Source organism: Engystomops pustulosus, chromosome 1 (genome assembly GCF_040894005.1).
Source record: "Engystomops pustulosus chromosome 1, aEngPut4.maternal, whole genome shotgun sequence".
NCBI classification, from domain to species: domain Eukaryota; kingdom Metazoa; phylum Chordata; class Amphibia; order Anura; family Leptodactylidae; genus Engystomops; species Engystomops pustulosus.
Window position 1 is genome coordinate 138,227,408 of NC_092411.1, and position 17,374 is coordinate 138,244,781.

At 41.7% G+C, this 17,374-nt stretch overlaps 1 protein-coding gene across 1 annotated transcript in view; it reads left to right on the forward strand.

The window, feature by feature from the left end:
• GRIN3A (glutamate ionotropic receptor NMDA type subunit 3A) overlaps positions 1–16,890 on the forward strand; it is a 203,456-nt gene extending 186,566 nt beyond the window's left edge. The window contains exon 10 of the mRNA XM_072154430.1: positions 16,220–16,890. Coding sequence (XP_072010531.1) covers positions 16,220–16,553 — 334 coding nt within the window. The 3' untranslated portion in view covers positions 16,554–16,890. The remainder of the gene's footprint in view (positions 1–16,219) is intronic.
• Positions 16,891–17,374: the final 484 nt, after the last annotated feature.

Below are 17,374 nucleotides of genomic sequence, written 5' to 3' on the forward strand. Positions count from 1 at the left end.
ATTTCTGGTTGATCTGCTGGTGGCTGTCCTTGCTGCAGTGCATCTACTAGCCAATTGTCAGGAATTTGGAGTGAGACTTGCGACCACTGTGTTTAGCGCTTAGTGACGCACATATCCATCGCAAAGACCGAAGTGGGAAAATTTATTAGGGGTTGGATTTCAATTAGGCACAGTCTGGCAGTTTCTTTTTATTTTACGTTTATTTTTTCATAACTCAGCGTCATCTCATCAGTGTGCTTTCATACTTGGCTAGAAAATAGCCAAAGGAGAATCCAAACGGCTTACTTACGCCTACAATAGCGTTATATATATTTTATTTCTGGTTGATCTGCTGGTGACTGTCCTTGCTGCAGTGCATCTACTAGCCAATTGTCAGGAATTTGGAGTGAGACTTGCGACCGCTGTGTTTAGCGCTTAGTGACGCACATATCCATCGCAAAGACCGTAGTGGGAAAATTTATTAGGGGTTGGATTTCAATTAGGCACAGTCTGGCAGTTTCTTTTTATTTTACGTTTATTTTTTCATAACTCAGCGTCATCTCATCAGTGTGCTTTCATACTTGGCTAGAAAATAGCCAAAGGAGAATCCAAACGGCTTACTTACGCCTACAATAGCGTTATATATATTTTATTTCTGGTTGATCTGCTGGTGTCTGTCCTTGCTGCAGTGCATCTACTAGCCAATTGTCAGGAATTTGGAGTGAGACTTGCGACCGCTGTGTTTAGCGCTTAGTGACGCACATATCCATCGCAAAGACCAAAGTGGGAAAATTTATTAGGGGTTGGATTTCAATTAGGCACAGTCTGCCATTTCCTTTTTATTTTACGTTTATTTTTTCATAACTCAGCGTCATCTCATCTGGCATAGCAGTGTGCTTTCATACTTGGCTAGAAAATAGCCATAGCAATAGGATAGCATTGTTTGGTTTTAAAAACTAAAAAACACAAAAAAAACCTAAAAAACACAAAAAAACACAAAAAAAAGTTAAAAAAAAATTAAAGTTATAACTTTCATTTTCAAAATGTTTAACCCGAGGGCTAGGGGTAGAGGACGAGGGCGGGGACGTGGGCGTCCAACTACTGCAGGGGTCAGAGGCCGTGGTCCTGGGCGGGGTGAGACACCACCTGCTGATGAGGGAGCAGGGGAACGCCGCAGAGCTACACTCCCTAGGTTCATGTCTCAAGTTACTGGGACTCGTGGTAGAGCACTGTTGAGGCCAGAACAGTGCGAACAGGTGATGTCGTGGATTGCCGACAATGCTTCGAGCAATTTGTCCACCAGTCAGTCTTCCACGCAGTCCACCCATGTCACCGAAATCGGCACTCCTCCAGCTCCTGCACCTCAGCCTCCTCCCCCCCAGTCTGCCCCCTCCCAGGAAAATTTGGCATTTGAACTGGCATACTCTGAGGAACTGTTTTCTGGACTCTTCCCACAGTCACAAACCACTTGTCCAGTTGCTGCTGAGCAATTTTCCGATGCCCAGGTTTTCCACCAGTCGCAGTCTGTGGGTGATGATGACCTTCTTGACGTAGTGGAAGAAGTGTGTAAAGAGGTGTCCGACGATGAGGAGACACGGTTGTCAGACAGTGGTGAAGTTGTTGTCAGGGCAGGAAGTCCGAGGGGGGAGCAGACTGAGGGATCGGAGGATGATGAGGTGACAGACCCAAGCTGGGTTGAGAGGCCGGGTGAACACAGTGCTTCTGAGACGGAGGAGAGTCCTCGACCAGAACAGGTTGGAAGAGGCAGTGGTGGGGCCAGACGGAGAGGCAGGGCCAGAGCAGGTGCATCAGCGCCAAATGTGTCACATAGTGAAGCTCCCGTGGCGAGGGCTCCCGCGGCGAGGGCTAGATTTTCAGAAGTCTGGAGGTTCTTTAAGGAAACACCGGATGACCGACGGACTGTGGTGTGCAACCTTTGCCAAACCAGGATCAGCAGGGGTTCCACCACTACTAGCTTAACTACCACCAGTATGCGCAGGCATATGAATGCTAAACACCCCACTCAGTGGCACCAAGCCCGTTCACCTCCGGCCGTGCACACCACTGCTCCTTCCCCTGTGTCAGCTGATAGTCAGCCCCCTGCCCAGGACCCTGGCACAAAAACCCCATCGTCGCCTCCACGATCCTCCACAGCATCCACCAGCGTTCAGCTCTCTATACCCCAGACGCTGGAGCGGAAACGGAAATATAGTGCCTGGCCCATGTGTTAAATCTGATAGTTCAGCGTTTCCTCAAGACATACCCCAATCTGTCTGATTTGCTCACGAAGGTGCGCCGCATCTGTGCGCATTTCAGGAAGTCCAGCACAGATGCTGCCACTCTCAGGGCAGCGCAGCGCCGCCTCCAACTGCCCGCTCACCGACTGTTGTGCGACGTGCCCACGAGGTGGAATTCAACATTAACCATGTTATCCAGAGTTTACCAGCAGCGCAGAGCGATTGTAGACTGCCAGATGTCAACTTCCACCAGAACTGGTAGTCAGGTCAGTCAGCTTCCTCAAGTCTACAATGAGGAGTGGACGTGGATGTCTGATATCTGTCAGGTGCTGAGTAACTTTGAGGAGTCAACACAGATGGTCAGTGGCGATGCCGCCATCATCAGCCTCACCATCCCGCTGCTTGGCCTGTTGAAAAACTCTCTGATCAGCATGAAGTCGGAAGCTTTGCGCTCGTCACAAGAGACGGGGGAAGAAGATTCCCTTGTTGATAGCCAAAGCACCCTTAGGTTTGTTTCTCAGCGCATATCGGAGGAGGTGGAGGTGGAGGAGGATGAGGAGGAAGAGGAGGAAGAGGAGGAGAATGTTGGTGAGACACAAGAGGGGACCATTGTTGAGTCCTTCACTGTTCAGCGTGTATGGGCAGAAGAAGAGGAGTTGGAGGAGTTGGAGGAGGAGGAAATGGACAGTCAGGCCAGTGAGGGGAGTGAATTCTTACGTGTTGGTACTCTGGCGCATATGGCAGATTTCATGCTAGGCTGCCTATCCCGTGACCCTCGCGTTCACAGAATTTATTCCAGCACCGATTACTGGGTATTCACTCTCCTGGACCCACGGTACAAGCAAAATCTTTCCACTCTCATCCCTGGAGAGGAAAGGAGTGTCAGAATGCATGAATACCAGCAGGCCCTGGTGCACAAGCTGAAACAGCGCTAGCGGCAGAGTGCGTAGTTCTGCGGGACAAGTAGCGAGGGAGAGTAGGCGAGCAGGCAGCTTGTCCAGCACTGGCAAGGGTACGCTTTACAAGGCTTTTGCCAGCTTTATGTCACCCCAGCAAGACACTGTCACCTGTCCCCAGTCTCGGCAGAGTAGGGCTGATCTTTACAGAAAGATGGTGAGGGAGTACGTAGCTGACCATACCATCGTCCTAAATGATCACACAGCTCCCTACAACTACTGGGTTTCAAAGCTGGACATGTGGCACGAACTGGCGCTGTACGCCTTGGAGGTTCTTGCCTGCCCTGCCGCTAGCGTGTTGCCCGAGCGGGTTTTCAGTGCAGCTGGTGGCATCATCACCGATAAGCGTACACGCCTGTCGACTGACAGCGCTGACAGGCTGACGCTTATTAAGATGAATAAAGCCTGGATTTCTCATAATTTCCAATCTCCACCAGGTGAAGGAAGCTCAACCTGAATAATTTATGCACTCCTCCTCCTCCTCATTTTCCTCCTTCTCCTCCTCTTTGTACACTAAAGCAGAGGAAACTGGCTATTTTTTGACAGGGCCCACTGGCTCTAGCTATAGTACTTTATGCATTTAATTTTTCTGGAGGGCCACCTACCCGGTCCTCTGTTTTAAACAATTTTTGGGAGTGCCACATACAGGCACTCAATCTATTCCATTTTACTGGAGGGCCACCTACCTGCTCCTCTGGTTTGAAAAGTTTTTTGGACTGCCACATACAGGCACTCAATCTATTCAATTTTTCTGGAGGGCCACCTACCTGCTCCTCTGGTTTGAAAACTTTTTTGGACTGCCACATACAGGCACTCAATCTATTCAATTTTTCTGGAAGGCCACCTACCTGCTCCTCTGGTTTGAAAACTTTATTGGACTGCCACATACAGGCACTCAATCTATTTCATTTTTCTGGAGGGCCACCTACCTGCTCCTCTGGTTTGAAAACTTTTTTGGACTGCCACATACAGGCACTCAATCTATTTCATTTTTCTGGAGGGCCACCTACCTGCTCCTCTGGTTTGAAAACTTTTTTGGACTGCCACATACAGGCACTCAATCTATTTCATTTTTCTGGAGGGCCACCTACCTGCTCCTCTGGTTTGAAAACTTTTTTGGACTGCCACATACAGGCACTATCCAAATTAAATTGTCTCCATAGCAGCCTCCACACGTCTCCATTGCTACCTCCAAAAGTCGTCCATATAGCTGCCTCCATACATCGTCCCCTTATCAAACGAGGTGTGTCAGGCAGAAATTTGGGTTGTTTTCATGGATTCCACATCAAAGTTGTTAACTTTGTCGCCACCCTGCTGTGTTATCCACAAAATATACTGGCAAACTTTTATCATTTACCAATATTATTTCAGCGCTTCTTGCGCATCTGTTTACATTCCCCTCACCCGCCATATCCTAAACTTATAAGAACACTACTACACTTGATCTTATACAAAAGGTTCTTAGAAGTGCTGTTTGGGGAGTAGCCTAGAGACAGGGGCTTGGATTGGCGAAAGCTCGCCTGGCAGCGGAGCGCCAGCTCCATGCGCATCATGCGCTTCTTGCGCATCTGTTTACATTCCCCTCACCCGCCATATCCCAAACTTATAAGAACGCTACTACACTTAACTTGGTGCAGGCTGGGACCGAGTCTGACCCTGGGGCTGGTCATATACTGCCGACGCAGAGAATTGCGGGGCCTACCTCGGTCCAGGTCTCAAAGGCCTAGTATACCTCCTCCTCCTCCCACCCCTCCTCCACCTCCTCCTCCTCCGAATTACCATCCGTGGCCATGGCGCCATCAGTCGGTAGCTCTAGGCACAGCAGCAGTGCCGTCGCTAAGCGACAGCAGGCGGTGCTCAAACTGCTGAGCCTAGGCGATAAAAGGCACACCGCCCAGGAGCTATTACAGGGCATTCCACATCAAACTTGTTAACTTTGTCGCCACCCTGCTGTGTAATCCACAAAATATACTGGCAAACTTTTATCATTTACCGATATTATTTCAGCGCTTCTTGCGCATCTGTTTACATTCCACTCACCCGCCATATCCCAAACTTATAAGAACGCTACTACACTTGATCTTATACAAAAGGTTCTTAGAAGTGCTGTTTGGGGAGTAGCCTAGAGACAGGGGCTTGGATTGGCGAAAGCTCACCTGGCAGCTGAGCGCCAGCTCCATGCGCATCATGCGCTTCTTGCGCATCTGTTTACATTCCCCTCACCCGCCATATCCCAAACTTATAAGAACGCTACTACACTTGATCTTATACAAAAGGTTCTTAGAAGTGCTGTTTGGGGAGTAGCCTAGAGACAGGGGCTTGGATTGGCGAAAGCTCGCCTGGCAGCGGAGCGCCAGCTCCATGCCAAGATCCAACTAACATAGTTTTAACTGCAGCACCTTTAATCTACTACTAGTTCACTGCCTCCATACATGGTCCCCTTATCAAACGAGCTGTGTCAGGCAGAATTTTGGGTTGTTTTCATGGCTTCCATGTTAACTTTGTCGCCACCCTGCTGTGTAATCCACAAAATATACTGGCAAACTTTTATCATGTACCGATATTATTTTAGCGCTTCTTGCTCACCTCCTTTGGTTCCTCTCTGCCACCCATTGGTTTGAAGCCTGAGTCCATTTAGGGTATGTCGCCATGCCACTCTCTAGCCTGCCGCTGCTGCCGCTACCTCTGCATACCGTCCCCTATAGTGTCAGGGTCAATTATTGGATGTTTTACATGCTATCTAGCTTCATTCTGTCACTCTGTCATGGCCATGCTGTTGCCCATAATTTTGGCATAATGGTGCGATTAAGCAGCCTCAGAGGCATCCATGCATGCTGCCCCTGCTGTTTCCTGTCCATTTCCGTGGTGTTTCCATCCTTTTCTGAGGTTCCCAGGTGTTTGGCCAAGCTTCCCTGTGCAGAGCCTTGGTCCCCTTGAAAAATGCTCGAGTCTCCCATTGACTTCAATGGGGCTCGTTATTCGAGACGAGCACTCGAGCATCGGGAAAAGTTCGTCTCGAATAACGAGTACCCGAGCATTTTAGTGCTCGCTCATCTCTATTTGTGATCCATCTTTTAAGCATACTTTACATACTTACGTTTCTTATAATAAGTTACAGAGGATCTCTACTCAGATTATAAAATTGCTCACACACTAGATGAAAATTAGAATCTTATAGTTTGATAATTGTGTTGACTTTATACATTTGGTCTTCAGAAAGTCTTAAAATTAGATAAATTCAACTGCAAATGAACAACGCACAACTCCATCACTGCTTAAAGAGAACCTGTGACCAATGACCCCTTCCCCTACAAACCACACACAGTACCATTTAGATGTCTTTATACATGTTTAACTGATGTCTCTATCCATGGGATTGGAGCCACCATTTTTCAAAAAAAAAAAAAAAACACACATACAAAGGTCTACTTTGGAAGAATGGTGACTCTTTAAATTGAAATTCTGTGTGTGAAAAACCAAGTCAAATCCATTAATGAATAGGTTGTAGAACATCCTCTCAAAGCAATTGTTTCTAAATTGTTTGTGATATATTTTTTCCTTTACTCTTTGCAATGTTGCTTCAGTTTATTTAGGTTTATTGCTATCTATTTACACCCAGCTCTCTTAAGTACCACCACAATCTTTTGTGTTGGGTCTGGACTTTGACTGGTCCATTGCAGCTCATTGAACCATTTCGTTTTCAGCCAGTTTCTCTGTTTTGCTTGTTTCAAACAAGATTCAGACAGATGGCCTCATATTTCTAGAATACATTTGTATACAGAGGAGCAGTGATCAATCGCAACAGTACTTTCATTTTTAAGAACACTGTGAGATGAAAACTATGCTTTGGTTTCCATGGATAACATTGATATTTTTTACACAGTTTTGTAATTTTTATAACTTTTATCAAAAACACAGTAAAGCAACATTGCATTTGGAAAGACTTCATTCCTTTACTTTTTTATATTTTACTAGTGCTAAAATAATTTCCCCATACTATTCTTTATATAATACCCCATATCTATATTGTGAATATAAGAATTCTTATATAAATAAATGAAAAGGGAAAACCATAATATAATGACAAAGGTTTTATTTTTTTGTTGAAAAATACATTACAGCCTACAGGATTCATGATATGATGCCATGAGATTTGAGAATTTACTCCCATTCTTCTCTGCAGATCCTCCCATGCTCTGTCAGGTTGGAAGGGGACCTTTGGTTTGAGATTTGGTTTGATTTGGTTTAAGCAGGTATCTGGTTGGACTACTCACAGAAAACACAGAATTGTTCCTAAGCCACACCTATGTTGTCTTGACTTTGTCATTAAGGTCATTATCTTGTTGGAACGTGAACTTTTCAGCCTCAGTCCATAACACTGGTGATCAGGTATCATTTAAAATATCTTTGTACTTTACTTCATTCAGCTTTTCCATAACCCTGATCAATCTCCCTGTGTCAGCTGCTGCCGATGATGTCAACTCTTTGCTACTTTATTGGGATGTTATTTGCAGTTGACAAACAGTTAGAAAAACCAACATAACAATAAAGCCATCCCTATTTACCATAGCATTATAACCCAATAAAGACGGAACAAGCCTTCTCAATAGCCGGTAAGTCTTTGCTGCATATTGCAGCAAAGGCTTACTGGCAACACCTGCCATCGGTGCTAGTGGGTGTTTCCACGTCGATTGCCGGCGGCTGCAAAAAGATGGTGGCGCTTTGGCGCCGCCATCTTGCTGCGGATCGTCGCTTCCCGATGACATCACGGGGAGCGGCGATCCGTTGCCACGACAGCTTCATGTCTCACGAAGGCCCTAAGCTGTCTCGTTTTAACCCATTCATTACAATGTGCTAATTGTACATTGTAATTAATGAGGAGGAAAATCCCCATATACTGCCATACTGCAGTATGGCAGTATATGATAGGATCGATCAGACAACCTAGGGTTAATAAACAGTAAAAATCATAAACACATTATGTATCGCCGCTTCCGAAAATGCCCATCTATCAAAATATAAAAACACTGTGTTTAACCTCGTAACAGAAAATAGCGCCCATAGTCGAAGATGACACTTTTTTGCCATTTTGAAAAATATAAAAAATTTTATAAAAAGTGATCAAAAGGCTGTACAGTCCTAAAAATTATAATTATTAATTATAATTATGAAAACGCCATCTAAAGTTGCAAAAAATGACACCACCCACAGCTCAGTTCATCAAAGTATGAAAAAGTTATTGGCGTCAGAGGATGACAAAATCCCCCCCAAAAATTTTGTACAGGAGGTTTTAATTTTTGTAAATGTATGAAAACATTATAAAACCTATACAAAAATTGGTATCCCCTTAATCATACCAACCCAAAGAATAAAGTAGACCTGTCATTTTCGGTGCACAGTGAAAGCCGTAATGTCCAAGCACACAAGAAAACGTTGCAAATGTGTTTTTTTACCATTTTCACTGCATTTGGAATTTTTTCCCGCTTCCGAGTACATGGCATGGAATATTAAATACCGTCACTATGAAGTGCAATTTGTTATGCAGAAAATAAGCCATCACAGAGCTCTTTATGTGGAAAAATTAAAAAGTTATAGAATTTTGAAGGTGGTGAGTGAAAAATGGAACTGAAAAAACTAAAAAAGTCGTTAAGGGGTTAAATACATCTTAAAAACACACAAACATGGACGGAGTGACATATGCATCTGGGACAGTAGGAATAATTCATTAATCATTAGTTCTATGATAACAGTACATATAATAAAATGCAAGTGCTTTCAGTAATCCATTAGTGCTCGGCTTCATATTGATATTAATAAAGTACAAATGCCTTTAGTATAGACTATATCAACTGTATATGTAGTCCTAATTAATACATGATAAGAGAGCAAGTAAATAAGCTACACTATGTCTATGTTACAATATAACCCCACATAAACAGATCTTAACATAATATGCACAAAATAGAAAAACAACTAAAAAGACAAATAATACCAACGACCAGCCATACTATACTGTTGACTATACTGTCCAATACCAGAAGTTAACAAACAGGGGCTAGTTTACTTTATACATTAAAATTCGGGCTGAAAGTTCAATCTTGGTTTCATGAGACGAGAGAGTTATGTTTCCTGCAGACTAAAAGTTCTTTAAGTGATTTTTTTGCAAACTCCAAGCAGTTATGTGTCCTTTATTGAAGAGATGCTTCTTTCTGCTCTAAGGTCAGATTCGTGAAGTGCGTAGTTTGCCTTATAAAAGTTACTTCAATTTCAAGGATCTTCTGAGTTCAGCTAGAGTGACCATTGGGTTGTTGGTCACCTCTCTTGGTTACCCTTTACCCCAACTTAGTTTGGTGGTGGGCAGTCCTGGTTACCCGAAGGTTCTACCATTTAAGGATTATGGAGGACACTATGCGCTTGGGATCTTTCAGTACAACATAATGTTTTTGCCTTCTTCAGTTCTGTGCATCCACACAATCCTGATATCCATTGTGAGATGTATGACCTCATATAGGACGGATTGTGCCTTTCCAAAATGTGTCCAATCAGCTGAATCTATAGTACCTCCGGTGGATTTTAATTATGAAATATAAATGTTTCACACAATCTTGTTTCTGACAATCTAGCTACAAGTTTCAGGTCCAAACAGCTGAATTGAACAGAATGAGTTGAAACCCTAATAATCCAGCAGACCCTTGCAGCTAATTTCCATTCATTATATATATATATATATATACATATACACATACACACTCACCGGCCACTTTATTAGGTACACCTGTCCAACTGCTCGTTAACACTTAATTTCTAATCAGCCAATCACATGGCGGCAACTCAGTGCATTTAGGCATGTAGACATGGTCAAGACAATCTCCTGCAGTTCAAACCGAGCATCAGTATGGGGAAGAAAGGTGATTTGAGTGCCTTTGAACGTGGCATGGTTGTTGGTGCCAGAAGGGCTGGTCTGAGTATTTCAGAAACTGCTGATCTACTGGGATTTTCACACACAACCATCTCTAGGGTTTACAGAGAATGGTCCGAAAAAGAAAAAACATCCAGTGAGCGGCAGTTCTGTGGGCGGAAATGCCTTGTTGAGGTCAGAGGAGAATGGGCAGACTGGTTCGAGCTGATAGATAGGCAACAGTGACTCAAATCGCCACCTGTTACAACCAAGGTAGGCAGAAGAGCATCTCTGAATGCACAGTACGTCGAACTTTGAGGCAGATGGGCTACAGCAGCAGAAGACCACACCGGGTGCCACTCCTTTAAGCTAAGAACAGGAAACTGAGGCTACAATTTGCACAAGCTCATCGAAATTGGACAGTAGAAGATTGGAAACATGTTGCCTGGTCTGATGAGTCTCGATTTCTGCTACGACATTCGGATGGTAGGGTCAGAATTTGGCGTCAACAACATGAAAGCATGGATCCATCCTGCCTTGTATCAACGGTTGAGGCTGGTGGTGGTGGTGTCATGGTGTGGGGAATATTTTCTTGGCACTCTTTGGGCCCCTTGGTACCAATTGAGCATCGTTGCAACGCCACAGCCTTGTTGCTGACCATGTCCATCCCTTTATGACCACAATGTACCCAACATCTGATGGCTACTTTCAGCAGGATAATGCGCCATGTCATAAAGCTGGAATCATCTCAGACTGGTTTCTTGAACATGACAATGAGGTCACTGTACTCAAATGGCCTCCACAGTCACCAGATCTCAATCCAATAGAGCATCTTTGGGATGTGGTGGAATGGGAGATTCGCATCATGGATGTGCAGCCGACAAATCTGCGGCAACTGTGTGATGCCATCATGTCAATATGGACCAAAATCTCTGAGGAATGCTTCCAGCACCTTGTTGAATCTATGCCACGAAGAATTGAGGCAGTTCTGAAGGCAAAATGGGGTCCAACCCGTTACTAGCATGGTTTCCCTAATAAAGTGGCCGGTGAGTGTATATATATATATATATATATATATATATATACACCTTTGTGACATCCATGCATGTCCCTTGATAGATAAAGTACATCTACAAGGAAATATCAGTAACGCTACGTCATCTAAATGCTGCTGATAAAATTTTGATGTGCTCCAAGGAAAATAATTTGATAAGTTATATAAATTCATGATTCTTTGATTGACACACTCCCCTTTAGTATTTTGGAATGAAATCATAGTCACATTTGTGATGCAATGATGGGTATGGTGCCATGGCAGTTTAATGGAAGCCACACAGCTGTAGTAAGCAGAGTGAGCAGATGATTTATTGGTATGCACTAGGTTACTTCAATACATCATGCTATTATGAGACATGATGAACAGTTCTACCTGTGCTTCCAATGCTCCAAGGAATAAGCAAGATACTCAATTTAATTGATGTCTGAGGAGAAAATACAGCATTAGTCAAAACTGAAATGGAGTTTTGACAAACATTTAGACTAGTTAATTGATGTTCACGCATTTCAACCACTCTAGCACATAAATAGCCTATTGAAGTCCTGTGTGAGATACTGCATTACATATTACTGTATTTTAATTAAAATAAAGTGAAGATGTCGGAGTATATTTTATCTCAGTAGCGCTGCATGCTGCTTCCAAGTCTCTTATTAATCTAGATTAAAACAGAGAGGTAAGAACTACGTGTATATCCTCTGTGGAATATGGCAGCCTAGCAGAGACACGCTCCATGCAAATGTACAAGACTTAGTTACAAAGACATGATTTATAAGGTGATGATATTATTCACAATAAAAGACACATACATAACATGCCCAATAGTATATGCATTCCCAATCAACACAATATACTTTACGATTGTGGCATATTCTTTTGTAGAAAATGAAAAACCAACAGTTACCTTGAATTGTCTATTTCTGTGACATTTCCCTTTTTTGTTTCTGCTTGTATAGGGTATTTACATTTAAGACAATTCTGGCTTATACACTCATGTGGATGTGGGTCACACTGTGCAAGCACCTTTCCACTCGGGGGTTCAAGCTTTTGAATGCAGGCAAAAGCTAATTCTTCATATGTGTTTTTTATTTCATTGTATGTATATATTAGGACGAATGGATATTTGTGGCCTACTGGAGACCCAGGAGGCTCATCCTGTTGGTCTTGAGTTGTTGTCCTCCTGTGACCTCCTCCATGTCTCCTGCTATACTGGCCTGTCTCCTGGTATCTGCGCCAAGTTCAGAACACTATGCAGACAGACAAGCTTCTTGTCACAGCTCACATTGATGTGTCATCCTGGATGAGCTGCACTACCTGAGCAACTTCTAGGGGTTGTAGATGCCAACACAGGCTACCTCTAAGAGTGAGAGTCATGACAACATTCAAAAGTAACCAAAACATCAGCCAGGAAGGATGAGAACAGAGAAATAGACTGTGGTTGCCACCTACAGAACCACTGCTCTGTAGAGGTTGTCTAATTGCGTATCATTTCTACCTGTTGTTTGTGCCATTTGCACAACCAAAGGAGAAATTGATTCACAATCAGTGTTGATCCATAACTGGATGGGATGATTTCACAGACGTGTGATTGACTTTGAGTTACATTGTGTTGTTTAAATGTTCCCTTTATTATTTTGAACTGTGTATATTATTGGATTATGTTAGTGCCTATAAAATTGACACAGAACTTTTGCTGATAAACTATAGGAAAATTACATTTTAAGCCCCAAAAGGGAGTGATATAACTTCTTAAGGACATGCTGGTGCTTAGATAATGAGCAAAAAGTAGGGTTATTTTTGCCATCAGTAAGAGTTATTTCATTTGTAGTACTACTTTAATTAAATAAATAGCAAATTCATTAAAAACTAGTTTTAACACTTATAAGAAATGCTATTTAAAAGATCCTCAAGAGAGCTACTTATTGCGCCAGCGATGGAAAACCATAGGGCTCCAGGGGATGCTATTATCTATAAGTGTATAAAGTAATGCAGGATGACTGAAATATACTTAGCAAAGTAGACACATTATATGAAGCTGTAAAGCAGAGGAGGACAAGCAAAAAAAATTACCAAAAATAGTTAAATTCAGAAATAATCTATAATTGCCTCAAATAATTTATTGTGTTTTGGGACCCTTAACATAACATCGAAACATAAAAAAGCCTAATACAATAAAATCTATAGACCAATTTAAAAGATAGAGTGAAATAGAAATTGAGTAGAACAGCAGCATCAGTTGGTGTGACACTAAGTGACCTTCCAGGTTTTTACCTATTAATTCTTGTACAGGGATCTAGAATTTGCACTATGGAGGTCACCCGGCTGTTTCCCCTTGTAGTAGTGTGGTGTCATTGATAGTTGACACAGGCAGGTGGAGAGATTCAGCAGACACTTAGAAGTTTCTGATTTCTTCTTGAAACATAAAAGATGGAGTTACATTTGTTTTATGTGAGGTGAGATATCTGCCCCATACTGCGAGCATCCATTTTAAAGGGAGTCAGATCAGTTGTGCATGAAAGTAGACCTAGCCTACCTAGTCTATGACCAAGTCTTTCTTTTTTTTAAAACCAATTTTTCTGTACAAAAAGTAAAAATACACAAGGCATAGTACAAACAGCAGAACAAGTTATATTTGGGATACATTACCCCATTGAACTGATGCTTAAAGACAGCATTCCATGTAACAATGCTGAAAAATATCAATGAATACTTTGTGCTCCTACTAAGGAAATGGAAACAGTTATGCTACATGAACAACCATTCATGTAGTATGGATTTGTATAGCATAAAGCCATGTTACAGTACATCTATACTGAAGAAAGGTCCATGCACCGTTATGTGTGAAATGCTATGACACTTGCACATTGCCAGTCTCAAATACTTGGTACATTTTCTACTGCGTTCTTCAATGCTAGATACATTTGTCTATCTTCTTTATGCTTATTTATACTTTAGCTTGTTTTTTTTTAGAACGGACATGAATTGAATATTATTACAGACACCAGGCACTTTTAAAACATCACATTCACAAAACTTTAAAAGCTGACATTTTATTCTTCCTTTTCTGCAAAGGTTTCAAACCACCATTAATATCTGTGGCTGTGATAAATGGGCTTCATTTTTTCTCGTTGCGCCCAGGGATCACAATCATTTTGTATACGTTTGGTTTTGTTGTTATCTAATGTCTTTTCCTCTTTTGCATTAACCTCCTTGCAATCTTAATAGAATGAGACAATAGTCTATTGTAGGAAGCAATCTTCATTTCTGTCTCTTCCGTTCCCTAATTTGGCTTCAATAGTTATCTTTAACTCAAAATATAGGTTAATTACAAAGCAGACAGTGTGTTAGAACTGAACAGCCATATGTAACGCATGATTACTTTTCAATTAGATGCACCATTTACTCTATATACTTAGTATCCCTATTTACAGATTGCATATAGAATAAGTAATAACCACTAAGTGAACAGAAAAATTATGTACGCTAAAGAGTATTTCCATTCATGTACATAAACCTACAGACATATGTTCCAGGGGTGTGTTGTTGTAATGTGCATATATTTATATACCCTAAATAAGGAAACATACACAAATGTTCAAAGCACAATATAAAAATTCTCTTCAATATACTTTCAATGTACATTATTACGCACATACACAATGCAAACATACTGGCCCACATTTACTAAGAACAGTGCAAATTGTACTATGTGCAGTTTGCTTGTATATAGTGCAGAGTGCACCAGATTCATGATTTCTGTTGCATGTTCTTTATGAATCTGGTGCTCCCTTCACTGCCCCGACAGAGGGAACCACTTTTTTGGTGCACCTTTAACATGGGGCGTGCAACACATTTCTTTCAGACTTTGCATGATAAATGTGGCACACAGGCCGACGCAGCACTGGAATGCTTCCTTCAGGGCAGAAATTTGTGTCACATGAAAAGTAGTGCAGCCATGACACAAAACGGTTGCATGCTACACAATTGTGGTGCAGGCACTTCTGAAATAACGTGCAAAGTCCGACAGAAAGCTGGGTCAGGGCCTTTAATAAATGTGCCCTATTATTTGAAATCAATCCTTCTCCTCTATAATAAGGAACCGATAGGCTAATGTAATAATTATAACTATGGGGAAAAATCTTTTATTCTAAAAAACTTTATGGAACATTCCAACCCTATCTTCTTACTTTAGAACTTCCCTATCTTTCATCCACCTGATGCCCCAGCTGCACCAATTACTTGATTTACATAAAATTTCAAATTCTTTTAAACATTTTTTTTTACTACTAGGCTTGTGACTACTCCTGTGCTATGCTCGGCTTGAGGCTGTGATTCACAATATAGCTGCATTTCTGGGATAAGAGGGTGTCACATGTGATAATGTGAGTGATGGCTGGCAACAACAATCCAGACACTCCTTTTATAGCCATTTGTGCCTTCATTCAGTCCCTAATATTGGTTTGTCTGGCACAGTTGAATTCTCATGACTCTTGTTACTAAATACTGTTACTTATTACTTCTGGTTACATTGACTTTTTCCTGTTCCCTGACTTTATCTAGCTTGGTGATTTTGTACCCTGATGCCTTCATGGTTCTGACCCGGTTAGTTTGACATTAACTTTGTTTTTGTTGGGTTTGTGTATGTTTGTATTCACTTCTGTTGCTGTGCGTGTTCCAGTGTAAGGACTGCTTCCCAGTTGCTGCATGCAATTTAGTGCAGGGCCAGCAAGTAGGCAGGGCCAGTGGTTTTTGGCTAATTAGGCACAGTTTTTTTCAAACTGTTCACCCCTAATATGATAATCCATTTGAGATGCTCAGTATCAATGCACCAATAATAACATTATGGCAAATTGTGGTAAATTCCCTTTATATCTCCCAAAAAGAGTAGAAAAGAACACAATGCTGCTATCTACACACAGAGGAACCACAACAGATGCAAATATAATGTGTTGTGTTAAGGTTAATAGTTCAAAAAATCTTACTAACTCTCTTGGTACCATTATCCAGGCAGGAAGCAGCAAATCAAATATGCATGATTCAAGCTGTGTTTGTATAACATAAGCCATTCAATAACTTTTTCTGTTATTACCTCTAGATGCAACACAGGGAACAGCCAGCCACGTGTATGGAATACTGCCAACCAGAGCAGCTGTAATAGGAGAAAGTATATTCCGAAAGAAGCACACAATGAATTGAGTTTCAGACATCAACAGGATTTGCCTTTACCACAGTTGAGGAGAGAGACTCCAAAGCTGCTTACCACAAATGGGAAAGCTGAATCCCTAAACGTATCTAGAAATTCGGTGGTGCAAGAACTATCAGAACTGGAAAAGCAGATTCAGGTTATTAAGCAAGAATTGCAAATAGCCATGAACAGAAAAAATGAACTGGAAGAATTCCAAAGGAAAAACAGGACTGCTGAATCTTAAAAGCAGCTTCCACGTAATTACATGGGACATGGAGTCATGGCAAAAATCATGCCTGTGACTTGGACTGTGTAAGTCACTGGACACATGGAAATTCCACTGTACATAATATGAAGATTTCTTTACTTCTGATGAGTTTTATTTGTCTTTTTTTGTAAGATTCAACCTGTATTTCTCTAGTCCGTGTGAACTGTTATCAATATGGAAATGTGACCTTGGAGTCTTTTAAAACTCAGAAACACACTCACCCTTATATCCCCCCTCCATGGTACTAAATGAAGGTTTTCACTTCTGAGCCCCTCAGTGTGCATTAATAAAAGGAAAATGGTTTTGAATTATCTCCACTATGTCCTTTGCTAGTATTTTTAACTTTTATGAAGGAAATTTGCATTTAATGTGTATCTGTGAAATTGAAATTTCAGCAGTTTGAGGCCAGTGGAGAATGAGGGTGAAAAATTAATTGCTCATCCACACTGTAATGGACTTCTAAAAGAAGCAAAGCATCATGTTTGATGAATCTGAAAACTGATTACCTTTTTCAAGAGGTCAGTGAAAGACAATAAAAAAAGATTTTATGTTTATTGGACTTTGTGGGTATTTTTGAAGAGTCCCTGCCTAGAAACTTGATGATTGATGAAAGTTCTCTAGTATATGAGTAAAGTTAAAGAAATGCACAGAAAAGTTGATGGATACAGTGTGGAGAAAGAGATTAATTTCAAAACTACTTTATATTTTACATGCAGACACACATTCAATCTTGACAAATGAATACCTAATGGCATTGCATTGCAAGATGGTAAGAAATTTGTCCCTTTCACAAATGA